This window comes from Ranitomeya variabilis, chromosome 8 (assembly GCF_051348905.1).
Source record: "Ranitomeya variabilis isolate aRanVar5 chromosome 8, aRanVar5.hap1, whole genome shotgun sequence".
Taxonomy (NCBI): domain Eukaryota; kingdom Metazoa; phylum Chordata; class Amphibia; order Anura; family Dendrobatidae; genus Ranitomeya; species Ranitomeya variabilis.
The window spans coordinates 42,061,030-42,087,035 of NC_135239.1; the positions used below are offsets into that span (position 1 = coordinate 42,061,030).

Genomic DNA, 26,006 nt, shown 5'->3' on the forward strand with positions numbered 1-26,006 from the left:
ACCTTTCTTAAAATATCTTCAGCAAACATATATCTCTTGAATGGTTCCCCCTTAGCTCTGAAGTTTATTATAGTTGGCATTAAAGATGGATGATTGCTGGATACCCATGTCATAGCTAACTCCTCTTCCTCAGCACTTAGGTTTTGACCCTGATATTGGATATTGACAATATTTGCCAAAAAATGAGCTAGAGTCAGTGCTTGTCCCATTCGTTTGTTTACTGCTTGTAATTTAATTCTGTCCATGTGTAGTTCTGTTTTTAAGTGTTCACTCAGTTCCTTCCAAATTTCAACAGCATCCGCAATAAAACAGCTATTTTTCTGTATTTTGTTTAAAGCTTGAGAGATGGGTTTCAGGAAGCTCAGCATATGTTCAACATTTCTCTTAAGCCCAATGTTGAGGATTTTGGCCGTGACAGTGCCATCTATTTTATCTCGATTTTCTTCACAAAGTGTAATCAGAATAGGCCAGTTTTTGATATACTGCTCAAAACAGTCCACCACAGAGTTCCATCTAACATCTTGTGGGAGCGTTAGCTTGGTTCCACCCATCCTTTTCAGAGCTGCTGCAGCAAAATGATTATTACGGAAGTATTTAGCAATTTCAACAACATTAGCCTTTATTTCTGGAACACTTAAGTCTTTGGCTGGCTAAGAGGTGCAGCAAATGAGCACTGCAACCATATGTTATTAGCCGCTTTGTATTCCCTCCCTGCTCTTCTAAATCTCTTCTCATCTTGGATACGTTTGCAGCATTGTCAGTGACCAAACTGCGTACTAGACATTTGAATTTTTGTTCACATGTCGTTATAGCTTTTACTGCCACTTCTTGTAAGTATTCTGCTGTGTGTGCATTTCCTGACGTATCAGTTGTTTGTGCAAGGAAGACTTTACCTTCTTCTGTTGTTATACAAGCACATACAATGAGATCATTGTGGACATTACTCCACCCATCAATACTTAGGTTAACAATTTTACCCTCCAGAGCTGTTGCACATTGCTCCATTTCTTTGTCATACACTTGATCCAGCAGTTTCCCTGCAACATCAGCTCTGCTGGGTGGACTGTATCCTGGTCTCAGTGACTGAACCATATTAATGAAATGTGGGTTCTCAGTCAGACGGAAAGAAGAGTTCGTTGCATAAATAAACTGGGCAATTTTTTCATCAATCAACTCTTTTTTCTAATCTGCTAGTTCTTATCACAAACCTATCTATGGTGGTTCCAGGAAGTAAAGGTTTTTTCTTCCTTTTGGGTGATGGTGATATGTGGCTGTGGGTGTCTGATGATGATGCTGCTGCTAATGAAGCACTATCCTGGATGGATAACTCTGAAACTGTAGAACAGGATGATGGTGATCTTGGAGGTGGATAGTTTCCAGAATCCATGAATTCCCCTAAACAAAAAAAGTCAATGCTGTTATTTTATTGTTTATACAATTTCTGCTTATTGTACACAACACATCACTGCCCCTGCCCCAAAAGGCATATTTATTTTTCTTAATAACTGTACCAAATGACAGTAACATGCAGTAATAATAAGAAATATAATTTTTCTCACACATGACAGTTCAGTCTTTAGAAATAGGATTCAATAAAAATGTTTACCAACCTGAAGATCCTGCCTGTTCAGAAGTGTTTCTTTGGTCATCTTCATCACCGCACTTCTCATGATGTTGCCTCATTCGCGCCACCAGGCCTTGCATCTCTTTGTTGCATCGTTTGCATTTTGCACGCATGCCTGCCTTACCGATAGGCGAAGGAGCTTCATTAAAATATTCCCAAACTGGGTCTCTTTTACGGCCTGCTGCCATTATAAGGAAAGAATGTAATAAACCTCAGATCGTACACACAAACAGATCCAGACTTGTCTGTCTGTGGCTATGCTGCAGTATTGTGCTCAAAGTTTCAGTCTGCTTGCCCTTCCTCCTCCTCACACTTAGATTCACATTCTTCTTGTGTTGTGCAGATCTATTCCACTCCAAACAATCAGAAACATATTGTCTAACTTCTTGGACTTGGCACTGAAGGGGTTGATTCTGTATTCATAGGTTTGTAGAACAGTAGGATTAAGGTCTCTTTCTCAACTCTGTTCATGTTGTAACATTTTTGCCGTGAAGAAGAGGCTGGGACCTCTGCGGAGTCAAATTCAGTTTTGAGAACTGCGTAAGTAAAGCGAGCGTCTGTGATAATATAGGAGAGAAACTGCCCACTAATCCTACAGAAACCTCTGGAAGAGCATGGCATTGTGAATGTTACACATATACAGCCTTTATTCTACTGAGTTAAACAACTCAGCTTTATCTCATGATGGAAGAACCTTTGGATGGTAAAATATTTTCCTCAAAAAGCAGTTTATTGAAAAAAATCCGATTTAAATCAAAAAAATCCGATTTAAATAAAAAAAAATCAGATTTTTTTTATTTATTTTTTTTTAAAAAAACATTGATTTTTATCCACCCTGCCTTGAAGGGTGGATCCCCTCTCTGTGTGACTGAAAAAATGTGATTTTATAATTTTTACGGCTCCGCGTTATAAACTTCTGTGAAGCACCTGAGAGTTTAATGTGCTCACCACACATAAAGATCAGTTCCCTGAGGGGTCTAGTTTCCAAACTAGTGTCACTTGTTGGGGATTTTCACTGTTTAGGCACATCAGAGGCTCTCCAAACGAGACAGCAAATTTTGCATTCAAAGAGTCAAGTGGCGCCCCTTCCCAAATTTTGCATTCAAAAAGTCAAATGGCGCCCCTTCCCTTCCAAGCTCTGCCGTGCGCCCCAAACAGTGGTTTTCTCCCTCATATGGAGTAACGGCCTTCTCAGGCGAAATTACACAACAAATTTTGGGGTCCATTTTTTCCTGTTAACCTGAAATTGGATATGAAGTTAATTTTTTGTGAAAAAGTTAAATGTTAATTTTTTTTTTCAAAAAATTCCTGTGAAGCACCTAAAGGGTTAATAAACTTCTTGAATGTGGTTTTGAGCACCTAGAGGGGTGCAGTTTTTAGAATGGTGTCACTTTTGGATATCCATCATATAGACCCCTCAAACGTGACTTCAAATATGATGTGGTCCCTAAAAAAATTGTTTTGTAAATTTTGCTGGAAAAATGAAAAGTCGCAGGTCCTTATAACTTCCTAACAAAAAAAGAGGGATTTTTGGTACTCACTTTAATCTCTTTCTTGGAGCCTTCATTTGGGGACACAGGTAAGCATGGATGTGTGCTGCTGTCCCTAGGAGGCTGACACTATGCAAAAAAGGAAAATCGCTCCTCCTCAGCAGTATACACCCACCGACAGGCACAAAGCACCTCAGTTGGTGTTAAAGCAGTAGGAGAAGCAACCAAAAGCTCAACATATGTACCAACCCCAAACCAAAGCTACGTAAGCTCAACAACGGTACAAACATTCAGGGAGGGTGATGTGTCCCCCAATGAAGGCTCCAAGAAAGATTTTATGGTCAGTACCAAAAATCCCTCTTTATAGCTTCATTGGGGGACACAGGTAACCATGGGACGTCCATAAGCAGTCCCAAGGGTGGGAGATATTTTCTTTTTCTATGTAGAGAAAAACGGACTTAGGTCGGCCGTTGCAAATCCGCCGCCTGCTGTACCTTCCTACCCTGGCCGGAATCAGCTGAGGCGTGGATATTAACCCTGTAAAACCTCGCAAAGGTGTGTAAGGACGACCAGGTTGCAGCCTTGCAGATCTGCACAGCTGAAGCCTGGTGACGAACAGCCAAGGAAGCCCTCGCAGCCTGGGTGGAGTGAGCCATCACACGGAGGACGCTGTCCTGAACGCAGTATGCCTCCAATATTGCTGAACTAATCCAACAAGCAATAGTGGACTTAGAAGCTGCGAGCCCCTTATGACGACCTTCAGAGATGACAAATAAGGAATCGGACTGACTAAAAGAAGCAGTCCTAGAAAGATAGACTCAGAAGCTCTGACCAAATCCAGCTTGTGGAGGGACTTTTCCAGGGGTTGAATCGGAGGACAAAGAAGTAAGGACAAATATCTTCACTGATGTGAAAAGCAGAAACTACCTTGGGAAGGAAGGAACGGGGCGGAGAACTACCTTGTCCTGATGCAGGATCAGAAACGGAGAACAAGACAATGCTGCTAGCTCAGAAACCCTCCCGATAGATGTAATGGCAATTAGGAAGGCCACTTTCCATGACAGGAGAGAAACGAGATATCTTGGATGGGCTCAAAGGGCATGCGGTGAAGAGCGCTAAGAACAAGGTTTAGATCCCACGGTTCTATCGGAAGATGGTAGGGTGGTGCGAGGTGGGCAACACCATGAAGAAAAGTCTTCACCTGGGAACCAGAAGCCAGATCTCTCTGAAAGAGAATTGACAGAGTGGATACCTGACCTTTAAGGGTACTGAGCGATAGGCCTGAGTCGATCCCCGCTTGAAGAAAACCAAGGACGGAAGGAAGGGAAAAAGAAATTGGAAACAAACTGTTCTCACACCACCGGAAGAAGGCCTTCCAGCATCTGTGGTAGATGTGGGAGGATGCTGGTTTTCTCTCCCTAATCATGGTCTGGATGACTGTGAGAAAAACCAGCTTCCTTCAGGACTGCGGTCTCAACGGCCATGCCGCTAAACTCAGAGACTGAGAACTCGGGTGGAAGAGGGAGCCTTGTGAGAGAAGATCTGGACGGTCTGGAAGCCTCCAGGGAGCGTCCATGAGTATGTTCACCAGCTCCGCATACCAGGTCTGTCTTAGCCAGTCCGGAGCTATCAGGATTATAGGAACCCTTATGCTTTTATTTTTTTTACGACCCTCGGAATCAAGGAAAGAGGTGGAAAAAGATAAAGCAGCTGCAACTGGGACCATGGCCTCACTAGAGCAGCGCAACCAATGGCCAGCAGCGGATCCCGGGACCTGGCTACGAACTGAGGAACCATGTGGTTCAACAGAGAAGCCATCAGGTCGACTTCCGGAGTGCCCCATCTCTGGCATATTTGGTTGAAGAAGGCGGGATTAAGAGACCACTCGCCTTATGCGAGACCCTGACGACTCAGAAAATCGGCTGCCTAATTTTCCACCCCCGGAATGTGAACAGCTGATATGGCAGGAACGTGAAGTTCTGCCCATCACAGAATCTTTGTCACCTCTGTCATAACTTGTTTGCTGCGAGTCCTGCCTTTGTGTTTTATGTAAGCCACGGCCGTGGCATTGTCCAACTGAATGTGGACCGGATTGCCTGCGAGGAGGGATGGCCAACGGAGAAGAGCAAGAAAGAGGCAGCCAGAAGATATTTGCCGGCATGAGCAATCTGATCTGCCAACTACCATCTCGTCCGGAGAAGCAGCCGCTAAGATGCCATGGCGTAGCATTTTGGCCCAGGCAGAAATGGACTTAGCCACCCAGGTGGAGGCGAAGCTGGGGCAGCGGGAGGCAACAGTCACTTCAAAGGCCGATTTGGCCAAAGACTCGATCTGCCTGTCGGTAGCGTCTTTAAGAGATGCATAATCTGGTAGAGACAGAACTGTCTGAGGACAGACGAGAAACAGATGGGACCACCTTAGGTGACTCTTCCCATTTGCTGACAAGATCTGGGCTAAAAGGATACAGGATATCTAGCTGTTTCCTTCCCGGGAAACACTTTTCAGGATGTGCCCAGTGTTTAGCCAAAGTCGCTTCAAACTCTTTGTGATTGGGAAAGGTCCGAGGACATTTTACCCTTTTGAAGGAAACTGAGTGCTCTTGAGAGGGAACCTCGTCCTCTTTTAGTTTTAAGAGTTTGGGTAATAGCCGAAATAAGGCTATCTGCCATGTCTTGCATCTTTGAAGCCTGGACCAAATCTGACTCAGACCCAGACTGGGATTCCACATCCGACCCAAATGCCTCCGAGGAGGAGGAGGAGGTATGGGGAGAGGGGGGGGGGTATCCTGGAAGATGCAGAGGATGAGGAGCTAGGGAGAGCCCACTTCCTAGACCCTTTACCCAATCTGTCCCTGTAAAGGTCGTGGTCAGGTGCGTGTGAATCACCCTGGTAGGCGTTCGGAGTACTGGTGGCAGCAGATAGATGTGGAAGACGTTCCATGGCCTGGACAAGGGACTGCGATACTTTAGTCAGGCCAGAGACCGACAGACATGGCAACAACCTACTGCGGGGGAGGGGTGTGCTCATCCCTGGTGTTGGGGTGCTCCTGTGGCGCCATGTTGGAAGGACTGGAGGCAGAAATGGGACGGCTGACCTGAAGACCACTTTAATTTACAGCGGGCGCAGGCATAATGAATCACAGTGGGCTTAGAAGGAAAATGAGAAACCCCTGTAGGGATGGGTATAGGTCAAGCCTAGGAATACTGCTGAAGAGAACTAAATATATATAGGGGGAGTCAGGCGAGGAAAGGGACGGGGCAGAGCCTACCAGATACCAGCGATAGATCAGCAGATGACCTAGGATAGCTGAGTCTGATGCCAAACACAGGAGGCCGATAAAGCAGCGTCGCAGTCAGAAGGCGCGAACTGTCGGGGCAGGAGATGTAAAATGGCCTCCGGGACGCAGAAACAGCAGCATGCTGTGGAGCGGTGGGTATGGTTTATGTGGCTGCAGGTAAAACCGAAAGGAAAGATCCGATTGGCTGACATGCTGGAGGCGAGGCCAGCCCTGAGGATCTGCCAGCCGGCAAAAAGAGAAAGCGCCCTTGCCATTGAAGGATGCGCAAGAGGCGTGGCTGGATCGGAGCAGGAGCTGCGGCGCTAATAGAAGATAAAAAGTGCCAAGAGGCGCACGCAAAGCCGGGGGAAAGCCTTCCTATGGGACCTGAAAGAGCGCAAAATTCAAGTGCTCGGATGGAAGAGACTGAGGGGGCACTGGTCAGGTAGAAAAATGGCCGCGGCTGAAGAGGGTGGCCGGTCCGAGAGGGGCGCAAAATAAAAGGGGTCTGCATGTGTGGCGCTGCCAGGGAAGTAGACAAGGAGCCGCCTCTGCTGGGGGCAACCTGTCCCTGTTAAGGGACCGAAATGAGGACGGGTCCTCTTTACAGAGGAGGATCACATCAGGAGCCCTCGGATGGGAGAGGGTCACTGGCATTGGGGATCCTCCTTCCCACACTGTCTCCAGACGGTGCAGAAGACTGCGTCAACCCCTTACAAGAAGGGGGGAGGATACCGCTGGAGACCACCATCTTACTTTCAGAGGAGAGGGATGAGGAGGGGAAAAGGCAAGAACTGGCCACCAGGAATCACCCTGAAACACCCGTAGGGGTGACAGGGGATAAAGTCCTGTCTACTGGTCCGAGAGTGAGCGATGTGGATGACTCCACACTGCTCTCTCGGTCGCATACGTGTAGGAAAACAGGGTGAGACATTACACCCTGTTTGAAGTAAAAATGGACCGGTCATATGGAGCGCAAGCGACACAGTTCAGCTGGTATTAAAAAGTCTTCATTTAATATTTCCACAACGCGTTTCAACGGAATAGTTCTGTCTTCTTCAGGTGGCAGTTAACTGAAAGATAACTGAAGTTAAATGAAGACTTTTTAATACCAGCTGAACTGTGTCGCTTTCACTCCATATGACCGGTCCATTTTTACTTCATCCAGTCTTATCCTCTTCTGAGGCATCCGGCCGGAGCTGCAGCGTGCTATCTGCACTAAAAAACTCCCATCACCAGCTTGGCGCTCTTGTGAAGCCGCCTATTCTGACTCTGTTCACATAACACCCTGTTAGCCTAGAACGATGAATCTGAAAGACAAAGGGAAAAGATTATTACACACAAAACAGGGAACCTGCAAAGGAAAAAAACTGCCGATGTGAGATCAGATCCAGGTCCGCCTCCTACACACACTAAGCTAAAACTAAGTTGCTTTGTGCCTGTTGGTGGGTGTATACGGTGGAGGAGGAGCTATTTTCCTTTTTTGCCTAGTGTGAGCCTCCTAGCGACCGCAGCATACACCCATGGTTACCTGTGTCCCCCAATGAAGCAATAAAGAAATTTGGGTTACAAAATTGTACTGATGTAAAGTAGAGATATGAGAAATGTTATTAACTATTATGTCTGACATATCTGATCTAAGGGCATGAAAAGTCAAAGTTGGAAAATATCACCAAATTTCCTTTTAATAAATGCAAGTCATACTGAAGAAACTTTACAACTATCATGAAGTACAACATATAACGAGAAAACAATCTTAGAATCACGAAGCGTTCCAGAGTTATTACCTCAAAGCGACAGAGTTCAGAATTTTAAAAATAGGGTTTTTTGTGTACTCACACTAAAATCCTTTTCTCCGAACCATTCATTGGGGGACACAGACCGTGGGGTGTATGCTGCTGCCACTAGGAGGCTGACACTAAGTTATACAAAGAAAGTTAGCTTCTTCCATGCAGTATACACCCTCCTGCTGGCTGTCAGCTAACCAGTTCGGTGCAAAAGCAGTAACAGATCAATAAACAATATATGAGTGTATAACATGTCACATTATATATGAGAGTATAGCATGTTAAAGTATAAAACAAGCACAAGCTAATAATAGGGTGGGAGCTGTGTCCCCCAATGAATGGCTCGGAGAAAAGGATTTTACGGTGAGTACACAAATATCCCTATTTCTCCTACGCCTCATTGGGGGACACAGACCGTGGGACGTCCCAAAGCAGTCCCTGGGTGGGGACAACATCATATCGGGCCCTGTGTAACCGCTACTTACAAGTGCGACACCACGGCCTGCAGAGTCCGCCTGTCCAGACTCACATCTGTGGAAGTCTGGGAATTATAGTACTTCAAGAATGCATACGGACTGGACGACCTTGCAAGCTTGCAGGCGTGCTGTGCCGATGCCTAGAATCCAAGAAACCTCGATAGACATGGAGATAGGCTGACATCTAAGATGGAAGAACTCCTGGATGGTGTAACAAATCCACCAAACTAATATGGCCGATAAAACGGCTAAACCCTTCCTGCAACCATCAGGAAGCCGCCGTCCTCTTACAGTGAGGTAGCCCAACTCAAGTGTCCAACCTTCAGAAGGACACCGTCCTCAAGACGTACCTACTCAGAGCACTCACCGTTCAGGATATGGGGAACCCATTCCATTATGTGGACTGGTGCGGAAAGAGATGAGGGAAGAAAGATGCCCTCATAACTGTGGGAATACAATACCACCTTGGTAACAAGGCCTGAGCGCAATATTGCGTTGATAGTAAGGCCGGCGTCACACTAGCGTATTGCATCCGATGCGAGAGCATCGGATGCGATATGCTAATGACCCTCGGTTCCTGCTCGCAGCAGAGCAGGAGCCGAGTGTCGTGCGTCTGTGCTCCGATTCTCTCGCACAGGGAGGATCGGAGCACAGCTGCGGAGGAGGCTGTTGTGAATTCTGCTCTTGGGCTCCCTCCGGTGGTTGTAAGTGGTAGCGCTGCTGTCTCTGAATGGCCGCATTTATCAGGTGTGTTCACTTTTTGCAATTTTGACTGGGCTATTTAGTCTTGCTTCACCCTTTAGTCAGTGCCAGATGTCCATTGTTTCCTGGAGGATTCACTTCCCTGCCTGGTCTCTCTTGCTTGCTGATCATTTCAACCAAGATAAGTGCTGGCTTGTTTTCTGCAGTCCACATGCTGTGGGCCTGATCTTTCTAGTTACCTTCCAGGTTTTGTCTTGTCCAGCTTGGTCTGTATAAGGATTTGTTTAACCAAGCTGGTATCTCTGGAGATGCAGATATACCCTCCATGCCTTTAGTTAGTTGTGGAGTTTTGTATTTTCTGTGGTGGATATTTTCTAGTGTTTTAATACTGACCGCATAGTACTCTGTCCTATTCTTTCTATTTAGCTAGAATTGGCCTCCTTTGCTAAATCCTGATTTCAGTCTGCATATGTTATTTCCCTCTCATCTCACAGTCAATATTTGTGGGGGGCTGTCTATCCTTTGTGGGGGATTTTCTCTGAGGCAAGATAGTTTTCCCCTTTCTATCTCTAGGGGTAATTAGTCCTCCGGCTGTGTCGAGATGTCTAGGGAGTGACAGGTACATTCCACGGCTACTTCTATTTGTGGTGTTAAGTTCAGGGTCTGCGGTCAGTACAGGTTCCACCTTCTCCAGAGTACGTCTCATGCTGCTCCTAGGCCACCAGTTCATAACAGGAGGCGGAGAAAAGAATTTCTCCATCTCCATTGCTGGGGTCCGCTTATAACGCACATCACTCGGATGATATCAGAGTGGTGTGCGCGGTCTCACTCGCACCCATAGGCTTATATGGGTGCGAGTGAGCCCAGAGTTTTCCTCGGTCCGAGACAATCGCAGTATGCGAAAAGTCGGCTGGTGGGAGCTGCCCCATAGCTGAACATTGGTCCGAGTGCAATGCGATTTTTTTTATCGCATTGCACTCGGCCGTTTAAACCGCCAGTGTGACGCCGGCCTAATAAGGGGAAAAGGTCAGAAAGAACAGAGCGGCTAGCTCCGAAGACTCGTCAGGATGAGATCGCAGTGAAAAAAGGGGCGACCTTCCCTGATAGTAAAGTCAGTTCGGATCAAAAGGAGTCTACTGTAAGAGTCCCAGGATCATTACGGTCCCAAAGATCTAACGGTATGCGATAGGGAAGAACCACATGTGAAGACTCCCTGCGAGGAAGTCCATATTTGCAGTTTTGTTGCAATAAGAAGGAAAAATACTAGTTCTGCAAACGAGAAAAACCTGACATGGTCAGTGCGGATCTCCCAGGATCACGGGGGCCCTTCCTGTCATGTCGGACGCTGTTCAGACCAGGTCGTTCGACAGACAGCGGTAATTCCGCTTTTGACCACTATTTGCTCATTGGCGTCGGCTAGGTTTTGTCCAGCTGTTCCAGGGTTAATTTACCTGATCCTCGGATTGGAAGCTGGGTCATGCCCATGGCCTTTAAATAGTTCTCCAGGATCATTGAACGTCGCCGATTATAGCTTCTGTCTTGCATTGTTATCTCGGTCTGGAGTGGAGAGCTGGTTGTTGGAGAATCGTTGCTGGTGGTGTATTTTCCTTTGTCTTATTTACGCCTTCCTATATTTGTGTTTATTTTGCCCTGCACATTTATAGTGTATTCCTGAGTGACTGCGGCGTGGTGTATATTTTCCTTTATCCTTGTCTGTGCTAAATGTGGGTATTGGTGTATTACATTCACTGGGTGGAGGGCGCAGGTGTTGAGCTTAGGGCTGTAACAGGAGGCAAGGTGAGGTTCGAGGCCTGGACATGCACACCATCAGTGTAAACTTCAGGTAGAGGGTCAGTCAGCATTTCCCTAGTCTGAGGGAAATTGCAGGGGCGCGGGTTATTAGCTCTCACCCACCTAGTCTCCCCTGCTTCCGAAAAGATCTCGGAAGTAATGGAAGAGGGGTGAAGGAAACTGGTACCATGGAAGGACCAGAGCATCCACTGCGATGGCTTTTGGACTTGGAGGCCGAACAATGAACTTGAGTACATTGGCGTTCAGTCTGGACGCCATCCGACCTACATCTGGAGTGCTCCAGAGAAGACAGATCTGATGGAAGACTTCCGGGTGAAGTTCCCACTCATATGAGGCGGAAGCCTGACGGCGTCCGCCGTACAGAGTTCTACTCCTAAGATGTGTAGTGCCGAGATCACCAAATGATAGATCGAGGCCCAACAGAGAATGTGAGGTACCTCGGTCATGACGCCTGACCATGGTTACCTGCTAATGATTGACGTATGGGACAGATGTGGGATTGTCCGATTGAAACGGATGGGGTGACCCGCCAGAAGGCAGTGGACCTGCCGTAGAACTAGCCGTACCGTTCGGATCCCCAGATCAATGATCAGAAGAGGACTGGCATCGGTAGTCACTAATAACCATTGAACCGGGAGAAAGGATCTCCCCAGGATGAGGATTGAGGTCAGAGACTACCCTCTGAAAGCCAGATTGACCTGCAGAAAACGAGAGGAGCGAAGGAAAACGCTTCCATTGTCGTCACCAATTTTCCTCAGAACCCTCCTAGCAAATCGAATGGAATGAGGGGATGAGTGAACAAGTGCGCAAGCTCCCTGTTGAAGGGCCACGGCCTTGTCTCAAGGGAGAGTCACCAACCTTCTGGAAGATTCCAGGATCATCCTCAAAAAAGGATATCTGCTGGGCTGGAAATGAGGGAAAAAACTTGTCTAAGTTTAGCTGCCAGCCCAGGAGAGAGAGGGTATAGCAAGAGATTTAGATGACTCAGCGCACGGCTGGAAGAGCGGCTAGAAAGTCGACCAGATAGGGCAGGATGACCATGCCTCTAGGGTTCAAGAGGAACGTGACAGCCCCTGCGAATACTCTGGGTGCAGTAGCAAGGCCGAAGGACAAGGTCCTGATTTGAAAATGCTGTTCGCGAAAGAGAAAGAGTTTTTGAAGAGGGGAAAACATAGGAATGTGAAAGAAAGCATCCCGAATGTTGGTGGATGCCAGAAACTCCACCTTTTTCTGTTGAAGTAATGGCTGAGCAGGGGAACTCCATCCGAAGGGGGACCTTGTGAAGCTTGGTAGAAGTTTGAGGTTCAGGGTTGGTCTTATTTTTCGGTCACCATTTTGGAACCAAGATCCCTTAGATTTAGACCATCCTGTACAACTGATCCACTGGTGGTTGAGTCTATAGGAAATCAAAATAGTTCAGGTATCTGACCAAGAGACCACTGCTCTAGCAACACATGCAGCGGCTAAGGAAGGGTAGAGCACTGAACTGGAGGCCGCAAGACAGAACGAACTAGATTTGCTATCTGACAGTCCATTGTATTTTTAATTGATGACCCACCGGGTAGGGATACTGGCAGGTATACCACAGGAGATTCTACCCGGTTAATATGCCAAGTGGCAGAATGCGCGGCTGCCTGCAGAAGGTTAGGAAAAAACATCTTACTATCGCCGCTCTCTTTTGACGGTGCGGAGATAAAATATTGAACCCTTCGATCCACCATCCTCTTAACAGGGAGGTGTAGAGGGATCGTCAGCCTTCTTGCATCATCTGCTAAATAGTGGAGCTGCAGAGGGTGTGTTTGGATGGCAAAAAGGGAGCCTCTGTGTATCCACAGAGTTAAGGTCCCTGGGTGGACAGGGCTGGTTGTCCGGCCTGGCTGTAGAAGACGACGCATGGGGCGACACTCCATGTGCTCGTCTATTGATGGTGTGGGGAGATCGGTGCCCTTTAAAAGGACCCATCGCCCTTAAGAATCAGACCAAGCATGGCATCTCACGTCTTAGGTGGGTATACGTGGAGTGGACACCCCGCTTGTTTGCATATTGGCTGAAAAAAAGGGATACCGCGCTTGCAGAGGTTTCTGTCCAGTGGATCACTTATCCGGACGCTACCTGTCCAGGTGAATGGCAAATGCTCTGCGAGGGAGTTTAGTTTCCTTATGAGGGACACTGCGTGATTTAGAGTAGAGCCGAAGTCCTCGTCCATCTACAGAGATTGGTTGATGATAGAAAAGGATGGATTCACCTATTTATGAAGATCTGGAGAGTCCAGCACCAAGGCAATATCCGATCCATATTCAGAGTCTTGTTCTCAGCAAATCATTGGTGAGGGATCAGGAAATGAAACTTCCGTTTTCCAGGAGCGTGTACGTTTCTAGACAACTTGCGGCTCCTGCTAGCCAACGGCTCGCATGCAGTACTTCCTACCTCGGTTGCAGAGTCGTTGTGCACCTTTAATACAAAACCATAGCCCCTGTGTGTGTGCTGGCAGGGTGGACCAAGATGGCCACCGGGAGTTGCAGAGGTGGTAAAGTCTCGCAGAGAGCGAGGTGCCAATTTGGGGGGTGGAGCCACATACACTATGTGGGCGGAGCCTCATGATTTCCATGAATGGGCCAAAGCCGGGGCCTAAATTTCTGCAGCCGGCGTGAGCATTACCAGCGTTGCCAAGGGGAGAGATCGCTCCCATGCCAGGGAAGAAGCGCCAGAAAAGGTGAGTGGAGCCACCTTAGCGTGCCACTCACCATCGGGGTACATCCCGACATGGAGCCGCCGCAGATGCTGTGTTTCACCGCTGAGGAAAGCGCTTGCACTCTACTGTTCTGCTGCAAGTCAGGTATTGCAGCGTGGACGGTGCAGGAATAAACCTCAATCCACCATCCCTTTGTTAGGAGGTGGAGAGAAACAGTCCGCCTCCTTGTGCCATCTGCTTTAACCGTGGTGGGACAGTGGGGGCTGCTCGGACGCCAGAGAGGGGCCTCTGTACATCCACGGAGTTCAAGCACTCGGGTGGACAGGGCCAGTTGTCCGGCTATAGGCCTGGCTCCAGGAGAGGATACTTGGAGGCCACACTCTATGTGGTCACCTGCTGCTGGTCGCCCCTGAAGTGAGCTCAGGCATGGCTTCCCACATCGCAGGAGAGGGTACGGGGAGGTATACTCGCAGTGCTCGCCTGTTGATGATTTGGAGGAGATCGGAACCGTGAAAGCATCCATCGCCCCCTTCACTCCGTTAATTAAAAATTTACAGAAAAGTAAAACGTAAAATAAAAACGTTGATGTCTGAACCAGGCTCAAGTGCCTCCTACAGACACTAAGCAAGAACTGGTTAGCAGGAGGGTGTATACTGCAGGGGAGGAGCGAACTTTCTGTGTATCACTTAGTGTCAGCCTCCTAGTGTCAGCAGCAGCATACACCCCCCCCCCAGTGAGGCGTAGGAGAAATTGGCCCGGTCAATAATGTGCAAACCACCCTTGGTGGTAAAGGGGTTAATTAAATTAGTGATATGTGTTAAAGAATGCCATACCAGTGTGTAAAAGCAAACCATGTCCTACCAACTGAATTGTACAATACATTTTCTTGTAAACATAACCTTACTGAAAAACCAGTTTGGGGGTGCTGCATAATACTTCTCAACTGACAAGCTTCTTACACTTTTCCTTATAGGTTATTCCTGCACCTGTAGTAATGCTGAGCAATAACCACATATACAACAACAGCGGATACGGTATTACAATTGTGCAGCCCAAAAGCAAGATGGTTAATAAACCGAATTTTAATATGGAAGACGCAGCAGCTGGAGACAAGAGGGAAGAAGACGTTCTGACAACTGCCATACAAAGTCTCCGCCTCAATATTGAAAGAAACAGAGTAGAAGAAAACTCTCTGGGAAATGTTGGGATAGTCTTGACATAGAAGCACTTAGGAGAAATGCTGGGAGGGAGAAGGGGGTGACATTATTGCTAATATGAGTATAAATCTGATACACAAGGCTTGATGTTAGAAATCAGTTATGCGGGCATGGTCTCTGCTTTATGTTGTAAATGGTTTGATTAATTTTCAGACATTTTGTTCAATCCATAGGAAATTGACATTTTCAGTTAGCCAAAAACCTATGCATTTTCAGTTATTAACAGTTTGTTAGAGAGATAAATTACAAACATTTCAACATGAAGTAGACCATATTAAGTGTATTGTTATTTATTAGGGGCACGTGCACTGTTTTGTGCGAGCCACATATTTCAAGTTGGTAATTTAATTTAACTAAGTTTTATTAATATATTAATATAAGGGTGTTGTCTAGAAGTTGGCATTTCACAAGAAGCTTTAGGTTTGTTAACTGTTAGTATTCACACATCGCTGAGGTGTTACAGAAAGTTATGTGCCTATATATTTTGGTGACCTAAATGTGATGCTTTAGAGACAAACAAATGGATTTGTGTAAGACACATTCAGATGAGACAGTAGCAGAAATGTCTACAACATATCTTCACATGTTAAACCACTTAAAGAGGTCATACAAGATCTTAACTATACGTCATGTTATTGGCATTAGGCATTTAAAATAAATTTTATGAAAACAGGAGTTACTATATAAGATACCAGTAAGTGGTGGTTCATTAGTTTTGTAGTTGAAAAGTTAAGTATGACAGTCTATTTTACCAGTTTTGACTACGTGCACACTTCTTTTTCAGACTGATTCAGCCCAGAACATGCCTGCAAAAGCACCCCATAAAATGAGCAGCAATGTCAAAACGACAGTCTGTCTTAATTCACATCCTTGAACTACTTCAAGGCTCAGAAACCCTGAAGTGGATAAAAGTAGTAACATGTTCATTCTTCAGGCAGCTTTTCCTCTGAACCTGCCCACTCCTACTCTACACTGCCACAAGACTAAAAGGAAAAACTGCTGACCGCTTACTTAACAGTCTTCGCCTGGGAAAACTCAGTTGCATCGGCAACTATAAAGACTCCATGTGCACATAGCGTTTTAGGGATTTCTGAATGTTCTTGTAGGTATAAACTCCTATTAAGCTCCAGTCACATGGCAGTATGGATTCATAGACAAGCCCTTATGAAAACATACCAAATTACAGTGCAGAATATCCATGTTACTCTCAAGGAGGTACATTTGAGATGTTTAATACCGTCACTTTGAACAATTAGTTACCATGCGCAACTAATTCACTTGGTTTCTTTTCCCAAAGGGACACTTTAAAATGAGAAACGTAATCTGGTTTGTTGTAATGGGCAACCGTTGTACTTCACCTTTTATTTACACCAGTTTTGACATATTTCCTCTGTGTGAGCACATTTCTTTGGAAGTCTAAATCACTTCAGGGATTGTGTACACCTCTGTAAGGTTTAAAAATATTAAAATAGACAATATACATATTACATGCATCTGACCCTTAATGAAAGTGTAGTATTCTTTTAGCATTTATCACCAGCACACAGTACACCTTTATATTAGTCTGCCTTTGGCAACATGCACATTCTACTGTATACTATAGTAGAAATCTATCAATTGGCTGCTGTGGGAAAGAGTTATCACAGGTTACTTAAAGAAGTTGTCCACTACTTGGACACATACTGCTCACTTGGCTCCCATAAAATAATAAAGCCTATACTTACCTCCCACGGTGTTGGCACTATCCCGTGCCGTTGTTGTGACACGTGATGCCGGCAACTAATCAGTGCTGGCTTCACTGTCCCCGCCTCCTATAGAATTGAGCAGTAAGAAGTCCAAGATCAGTTGCAGCACAGACTTCCTCTTCATGTTTGATTTGCCCAAATTTGGTGACAGTGGCATCGGCGCAAATTGGGCACCGGCGTCACAACTGCACAGGAACCCCCAGGGAGAGCAAGTGCCGACACAGAGGGAACAGCACTGGCATGGGAGGAGAGTATAAGCTTTATTATTTTATGGGGGCCAAACATTTTGATCAAGAAGGGATTGTCCTAGTACTGGACAACCCCTTTAAATTTGTAAAGCTTTGAGGTATCAGCCCAATATGTGGGAAATAAAGCACAACATTAAGGCTGTGTAGACACGTTGCATTTTGTATGCGTTTCCGCCACGTTTGCCGCAGTGGAAACGCTTAAAAAACGCATTGCCATGCAATCCTATGGGATTCTGCAGTTGCTGTGCCCATGCTGCGGATTTTCCCGCTGCGGAATCGCAAAGCGGTAAAATCCGCAGCATGTTCATTATTTCTGCGGAATCGAGGCGATTCCACCGCCATAGGATTGCATTGAAACGCTCACTTTACACATGTGGCTATGCCCCATGCGTAAAATGAGCGCTTGGCGTGCGGATGGTACCCAGGGCCTGGAGGAGAGGAGACTCTCCTCTAGGCCCTGGATATCATTCCTTAAAAAAAAAAAAAAAAAAATAGGGATATACCGTATATACTCGAGTATAAGCCGAGATTTTCAGCCCAAATTTTTGGGCTGAAAGTGCCCCTCTCGGCTTATACTCTTAGTCACGGTTGGCGGGTGAGGGGGGAGAGAGGTCTGTCATATACTCACCTGCTTCTGGGGCTCCTGGCGCTCCCCCTGCCTATCCCATGGTCTTCGGGTGCCGCAACTCTTCCCCTGTTCAGCGGTCACGTGGGACCGCTCATTAAAGTTATGAATATTGACTCCACTCCCATAGGGGTGGAGCCGCATATTCATTTCTCTAATGAGCGGTAACGGTGACCGCTGACAGAGGAAGAGGCTGCGGCACCCGGAGACCATCTGTCCGGGATAAGGAGCCAGGGACGCCGGGAGCAGGTGAGTATTACATATTTACCTGTCCATGTTCCACACGCCGCTCAGTCTTCCCGTCCTCTTGCTCTGACTGTTCAGGTCAGAGGGCGCGATGACGTACTAATCTGCGCGCTGCCCTCTGCCTGAACAGTCAGTGCGAAGAGACGCAGAGACGGGACGTTGAGGAGCTGCGGGCAGCTAGAGAGGTGAGTATGTCATTTTTTTTTTATTGCAGCAGCAGCATTATATATTGCACAGCTTTATATGGAGCATCTATGGGGCCATAATGAACGGTGCAGAGCATTTTATATGGCACAGCTTTATATGGAGCATCTCTGGGGCCATAATGAACGGTGCAGAGCATTCTATATGGCACAGCTTTATGTGGAGCATATTATGGGGCAATAATGAACAGTATGGAGCATTATATGTGGCAGTTTTATGTGGAGCATCTTATGGGGCCATAATGAACTGTATGGAGCATTATATGTGGCACAGCTTTGTATGGAGTATCTTATGGGGTAATAATGAACGGTATGGAGCATCTATTTTTATTTTTGAAATTCACCGGTAGCTGCTGCATTTCCTACCCTAGGCTTATACTCGAGTCAATAAGTTTTCCCAGTTTTTTGTGGCAAAATTAGGGGGGTCGGCTTATACTCGAGTATATACGGTACTTACCTTCTGATGGCTCCAGAGTCCTCCCGCCTCTCAGCGGTGCACACGGTGGCTTTCGTTCCCTGGGATGCATTGTGCGAATCACCTGAGATTACGTCGCGGTCATGCGACGGTGACGTCACAAAGGTCCTTCGCGCAAAGCATCCATGGGAACAGAACGTACCGGGAGCGCCGCTGAGATCGGGGGCCGTCGGAAGGTGAGAATAACCATATTTATTATTATTATTTTTAACATTCTTTTACTAATAATAATCTTTATTTTTATATAGCGCTAACATATTCTGCAGCGCTTTACAGTTTGCATAGGCAGCATCAATAGTAAAAAGTTGGTCACACTTGTCAAGCATTATGCTTGTGTGACCAACCTGTCAATCACTTTTCCAAGCGATGCTTCAAATTGCTTGGAAAAGCGCAAGCATTCTGCAAGCTAAAAACGCTTGTGTTTTTCGGGAAAACGCATGCAAATTCTGCATGCGTTTTACCCGCGGCAGGGAGTTGCGGAAATGCTGCAGACATTTCTGCAACGTGGGCATATAGCCCGCAAAACACGCGGCAGAAACGCATAAAAAACGCAACGTGGGCACACAGCCTTAAAGCTCTAATCCAGCTGAGCAGCAATGCTTGGACTTTTTACTGAATAAAAAGCTACTATGCTTGGCAGATAATATGCTCTGGATAGTTTTTTTTTTGTTCCATTTTTAGCCAAGCAGATTAAAAGGTGTTCTTCCCGTCTCAACCTTTAATGAGGCAGAAATAACGGTTCACAGTGACCACTACAGAAAAAGCCTCGGAAATAGCCGAGAGCTGCTGAGCTACACTGTGTCTATAATGCCCATTCATTTCTTTTGAGTTACAGAAACAGCGTAGCTTAGCCATTCTTGTCTGTATCCATAGCTCCACCTCTAGTGGTCAGAGCCTGGACAGAGGAATTCCTGTCTCAGCCATGAAAGACAGATGAAATAACCCTTTGAAATATACTCTTCGCTCCATGTAGGGCATACTAAACAATGGTGGGGAACCAGGAATTAACTCCCCAGATTGTAGCTATATACTCAAATAAAAATAGACATATCTGTCAATATGTACTTTTTGATAAAATGCTAGTTTTTTTTTTTTTAAATGTACGGGAGTTTAGAGAAAAGTCATCCAAACAGATATAGATTGCCAGATGCAAGAAATAAATGGTGTTTTGAACAAATATTTTGTAAGGAAACAAAATTAGGGATTTATTATTAGGCAAATTTGACAATTTTTCTTACTGGCTACAGTGAAACAATGTACAAAAAAAAAATTACAATTTGAACACTACTTGTACAAAGGATGTGTTTTCTGTCTTCTTCAAGAGCAAAAAAACCCACAACCACTCACAGGTAAAATGAAATGGACAACAAAAAACGAAACTAAAGTCTTCAGAACCCTCCACTTGACTGGCCCCTGAAACCACCTCCACCTTGAGAGTTTCCTCTAAAGCCACCGCCTTGTCCTTGGTATCCACCTCTGAATCCGCCGCCTTGATTTCCGCCTCTGTAGCCACCTCCTTGATTTCCTCCTCTGTAGCCGCCTCCTTGATTTCCGCCTCTGTAGCCGCCACGGTATCCTCCACCATAGCTGCCACCCCTGCTGCCACCCCTGAAGCCCCCGCCTCTGGAGCCCCGGTAGCCAGATCCTCCATAGCCACCTCCTCCTGAGTTGTAACCACCACGGTATCCACCACCTCCTCTATTACCCTGGAAACCACCATCAAATCGAGCCATCTTAGGTGGACGAGGTCCATCTCCAAATCTGGAAGCAAATTGTAAAACAGTTAACATACATTGTACTCTACACACTTTGTTTGGTTTTTATATTTAGACTAGATGGTAGCCCGATTCTAACGCATTGGGTATTCTAGAATATGTATGTAGTTTATTTATGAAGATTTTAGAATACATTGAATACACAGGATTCGCTGATTGCTCGCGGCTGCCCACGTATTATATAGCACAGCCACGTAGTATATAACAGCCCATAAATAGCACAGCCCACGTAGTATATTGCACAGCCCACGTAGTATATTGCACAGCCCACGTAGTATATTGCACAGCCCACGTAGTATATTGCACAGCCCACGTAGTATATTGCACAGCCCACGTAGTATATTGCACAGCCCACGTAGTATATTGCACAGCCCACGTAGTATATTGCACAGCCCACGTAGTATATTGCACAGCCCACGCAGTATATTGCACAGCCCACGCAGTATATTGCACAGCCCACGCAGTATATAGCAATGTGGGCATCATATCCCTGTTAAAAAAAAAGAAAATAAAAAAGTTATATACTCACCTTCCGTTGGCCCCCGGTTCCAAGCGAAGCGTTTACCGATGCTCCTCACGCGCTCCGGTCCCAAGAGTGCATTGCGGTCTCGCGAGATGATGATGTAGCAGTCTCGCAAGACCGCTACGTCATCATCTCGCAAGATCGCAATGCATGGAGCGGTCACCGGAGCGTCCTGAGGAGCGGGAAAGGCCTGTTCTTGATCCGAGGGGCCGACGGACGGTGAGTATATAACCATTTTTTTTTTTTAAATTATTTTTAACATTAGATCTTTTTACTATTGATGCTGCATAGGCAGCATCAATAGTAAAAAAGTTGGTCACACAGGGTTAATAGCGTTAACGGAGTGAGTTATAACGCGGTCCGTTAACGCGGCCATTAACCCTGTGTGAGCGCTGAGTGGAGGGGAGTATGGAGCGGCCATTTTGCCGCCAGACTGTGCCCGTCGCTGATTGGTCGTGGCTGTTTTGCCGCGACCAATCAGCGACTTGGGATTTCCGTGACAGACAGAAAGACAGACAGAAGTGACCCTTAGGCAATTATATAGTAGGTTAATCTTTCAAGAATGCAGTCAGGAAAGACTGTTCAAACTGTTTTTTTTTTTTGTAACAGCATCCATTTCACACATTTATGCAAGATCTGGAAAGTCAGTCTTTTACATTGGCAATGGTAAAATGATTGCATGTTATGTAAAAAATTGTAAACTTAATAAATCTAGCCTGTGTAAGAAAGACCAGCAAAAAGTAAATTTCTTTATCGCTTCATTGGGAGACACAGGACAACCATGGGTGTATGCTGCTGCTGCTAGGAGGCTGACACTATGCAAAAAAGGAAAAAGGCGTAGCTCCTCCCTGGCAGTATACACCCACCGACAGGCACCAAGCACCTCAGTTTGTGCTTAGCGTCTGTAGGAGGCGGACCTGGATCTTCAGATCCGCTGCTAATCTTGATTCCTTTACAGGTTTTGTTGTTTTTATTAACATTTTGGCTTTTCTTTTTCAGATAAAGCATTCAGGGATTCAGGGTGCAATCTCCCACCCTGCCTCCCCAGGAGGGCGGCTGAGCGCGCAGTGTGGTGTCGTCCGCATCGCAGCTCTCAGACCGCCGGCAGGACATTATCCCCTGTCACCCTCCCAGGTGCTCCAGGGTCTTTATGGTGGCGGTCCTTGCCAAACAGTCCCCCTCACCCCTCTCCTCGGAGAGGGCTGAGAGGAAGACGGTGGTCACCAGCGGTGACCCTCCCCCTTGTTTTGGGGTCGAGGCAGTCTTCTGGACGAAGGATTCTGTTCCAGCGACCCCTCTCTCATCGGGCCCCTGGTCGATCCTCTCTCCCTCTACCTGTGGAACCGGAACATGCAGGTACCAGCGCTTCAGCAGCCGCTCCCCCGCAGCAGTATTTCCCTGTGTAAATGTACAGTGCTTTCACACAGAGTCACTGCCGTTTTTTACTTTCACCGCTGCGGCCGGCCACGCCCCCTCCTTTTTCGGCGCTCTTTTCCTCCTCCACTCAGAGGGGTTTTTACATCCCGGGCACACCCTTCCCTTTCAGTGCGGCCCTATCAGGAGCCTTGGCTTATTCCTCTCAGTACAGCACCGCCCCTTCTTCTCTGCTAGCACTTCCTGCTTCAGCAGCTCCGTGCACAGGAGACATCGTGTGTTGGGGGACACGGACTACTCTGCTTTGCGGTGCGGTAGGATTGCGACGCTATATTGGCCCCTCCCTGGTATTATCCATACCACTGTAGGCCCTTTAGCCTTTTCTGTAGTATAGTGCTGCAGAATGTCCTTATGTCCAACTCTTCTGGAGCCTTCTTTACCAAACCTACCATAACTCACTACGCATGTGCTCGTTGTAAGATAAAGTGGTCTGTAGGCCAATCGTCGCCTCTCTGCCAGTCCTGCAGTCCTCCTGCCATGTCTGCCCCGCAGGAAGCTTCCGAATCTCGGGATGGGGGTGATCCCCCTCCCCCTGAATGGGCCATTGCTATCTCGCAGTCGGTCTCTGATTTGACTAAGGTATCTCAGTCCCTGGTCCAGGCGCTTGAACGTCTTCCACAGCCTCCTTCAGCCACCAGTGCTCCGACCGTCTTCCATGGCGAGTCGGCCGCACCTGACCCTGAACCACAGGGAGACAAATCAGCCAGCCGCTCTAGAAAGAGAACTCTGTCTGGCTCTTCGTCTGGTTCTCCGGGTCCCTCCGCAGCGCTCAAACTGCTCTCCTCCTCCCAATTCCCCTCTTCGGAGGAGGACATTGGGTCTGATGTGGATTCCCAGTCCGGTTCTGACTCCGATTCAGACCAGGCTTCTAGCATGCAGGCTGTCGTAGATAGTCTTATTTCGGCTATATCGCTAACCCTCAAACTAAAACAAGACGAGGTTTCCCCCCAGGATTCCTCTGTCTCCTTTAAGCGGGTGAAGCGTCCCTCTCGCTCCTTTCCTACCCATGAGGAGTTTGAGTCTACCCTGTCTAAACACTGGGAACATCCTGAAAAACGTTTTTCGGGTAGAAAACATCTGGACATGCTCTATCCCTTTAGCGCCGATCTTCTCTCCAAGTGGGCTGAATCTCCCAAGGTCGATCCACCGATCTCCCGTCTTTCCTCCAAGACTGTTCTCTCCTTACCGGACGGCGCGTCGCTTAAGGACGCATCGGACAGACAAATTGAGGCGCTGGCCAAATCAGCTTTTGAGGCAACGAGTGCTTCCCTCTGCCCCAGCTTTGCTTCCACATGGGTGGCTAAGGCCATATCTGCCTGGGCCAAGATTCTCCGCCGAGGCATTTTGGCTTCGGCCTCCCCTACTGAGCTGGCTGACCTCGCCGACCAGATTAACCACGCAGGGAAATACCTTCTCACTGCCTCCTTAGATGCAGCAGCCTGTTCAGCCAGGGCAAGCAGCAACATTGTCGCTATGCGCCGCATTCTTTGGCTCAAAGCATGGAATGCAGATGCTACTTCCAAAAAGTCTCACCAATTTGGCGTTTCAAGGTTCCAGGCTTTTTGGCGCTCGTCTGGATCAAATTATCTCAGACGCGACTGGGGGCAAGAGTACCTCTCTCCCCCAGTCCAAGCCAAAACGCTTCTTTAACCCAAAGGCTCCTCGAACATTTCGCCCCTTTCGTCCGTTTGCAGCCTCAGATTCCTCTTCTCAACAAGAGCGACTCGCTACCACGGTTGAACATAGAAAACCCTCTTACAAGCCAGCTCCCATGTGGAGATCCAGGGCTCCACCTCCCAGGTCTTCCTGACCTCATTCCTACAGATACCGTTCCAAGTGACGGGTCGCCCCCACCTGGGAGTCTTTCCAGGGTGGGAGGCAGGCTTCTTCTCTTCAAAGACACCTGGCTGTCAGTGATCAGCGACTCCTGGGTCAGAGAGATTATCACCTCCGGGTACAAGATCGAATATTCTACCCTTCCGGAAAATCGCTTCTTTCTCTCTCGCCCCCCAAAGCAACCGTCCCATTTACCCGGCTTGCTTCAAGCCGTAACGTGTCTGGTCACCGCCGGAGTCTATATTACCGTTCCTTCCGAAGACCGTTTTTGCAGGTTCTACTCGAACCTTTTTGTAGTCCCAAAGAAGGACGGGTCTCTTCGCCCTATCCTGGATTTGAAGCTTCTGAACCGCCACGTCCGATCTCGCCACTTCAGAATGGAATCCTTGCGGTCAGTGATCGCCGCCATGGAACCCGGGGAGTTCCTCTGCTCGGTCGACATCCAAGATGCGTACCTTCATGTCCACATCTGCGTATGGCATCAGAGATTCCTTCGGTTTGCTGTCGGGGACAATCACTACCAGTTCACGGCTCTCCCCTTCGGTTTAGCGTCTGCCCCCAGGGTCTTCACGAAAATCATGGCGGCGGTCATGGCCCTCCTTCGTTCCAGGGGGATCCTCGTTATCCCCTACCTGGATGATCTGTTGATCAAGGGGTCCTCTCGTCTAGACTGTGCCCACAGTCTCCAGGTCTCCCTGGACACCCTGACCCGTCTCGGCTGGATTATCAACCGGACCAAGTCCTCTCTGATTCCATCCCAACGACTGTCCTTCCTGGGCATGGTGTTCGACACGAACTTAGCTCGGGTCTTCCTCCCAGAGGACAAGTTCTCAGTACTCCTCAAGGCGGTCCGCCTTCTCAAACGCCCAGCCCCTCAGTCACTTTGTTTCTGCATGGGAGTCCTGGGAAAGATGGTGGCATCCATGGAGGCTGTTCATTTCGCCCAGTTCCACACCCGCCCCCTCCAACTATTCCTCCTATCCACCTGGAACAGGTCCTTGGACTCCCTGGACCGTCCCCGTCCACCTTCCTCTCCAGGTCCGTCAGTCCCTAACCTGGTGGATGTTGTCCTCCTCTCTCCTGAGAGGAAGATCATTTTTTCCCCTTTAGTGGCAGGTCATCACCACCGATGCCAGCCTTCTCGGGTGGGGAGCAGTCTTCCGACAACACACGGCTCAGGGCCGTTGGACCACCCAGGAAGCTCTCCTTCCCATCAACCTTCTGGAGATCAGGGCAATCTTCCTAGCGTCAATCCGCTGTCAGTCTCTTCTGTCGAATCTTCCCGTCCGCATCCAGTCGGACAACGCCACGGCCGTGGCGTACTTAAACCACCAGGGCGGGACTCGCAGCGGCCAAGTAATGGCAGAAGTGGCAAAGATTCTTTGGTGTTCATATCCCCGGGGTCTTAAACTGGGCAGCCGACTTTCTCAGTCGCCAGGGTCTAGCAGCAGGCGAGTGGTCTCTCCACCCCGCAGTCTTCAATCAAATTTGCCTCCGCTGGGGTACGCCAGACGTCGATCTTATGGCGTCCCAGATGAACCACAAGGTCCCTCAGTTTGTCGCCAGGTCCCGGGATCCTCTTGCCGTCGGCCACGATGGCCTGGTAATTCCATGGTCCCAGTTTCCCTACCTGTTCCCACCCCTCCCCTTGATTCCAAGGGTGGTAAAGAAGATCAAGTTGGAAGGGATTCCAGTCATACTGATAGCGCCGAACTGGCCAAGGCGGCCGTGGTACGCCGAGCTCGTACACATGCTCGCGGACACTCCTTGGAGACTCCCGGATCGGCCAGATCTCCTCTCGCAGGGACCTCTCTACCAC

The 26,006-nt window shown here is 47.7% G+C and overlaps 2 protein-coding genes across 4 annotated transcripts in view; one reads left to right on the forward strand and one right to left on the reverse strand.

The window, feature by feature from the left end:
- Positions 1 to 16,461, forward strand: part of SHCBP1L (SHC binding and spindle associated 1 like) — a 121,808-nt gene extending 105,347 nt beyond the window's left edge. For both annotated transcript variants that reach the window (XM_077275971.1, XM_077275970.1), the window contains one exon: positions 14,834 to 16,461. In XM_077275971.1, coding sequence (XP_077132086.1) covers positions 14,834 to 15,082 — 249 coding nt within the window. In that variant the 3' untranslated portion in view covers positions 15,083 to 16,461. The remainder of the gene's footprint in view (positions 1 to 14,833) is intronic.
- Positions 16,462 to 19,798: 3,337 nt separating this feature from the next.
- The window catches only part of DHX9 (DExH-box helicase 9), a 50,961-nt gene continuing 44,753 nt past the window's right edge, over positions 19,799 to 26,006 (reverse strand). For both annotated transcript variants that reach the window (XM_077275967.1, XM_077275968.1), the window contains one exon: positions 19,799 to 20,380. In XM_077275967.1, the coding sequence (XP_077132082.1) occupies positions 20,008 to 20,380 (373 nt within the window). In that variant the 3' untranslated portion in view covers positions 19,799 to 20,007. The remainder of the gene's footprint in view (positions 20,381 to 26,006) is intronic.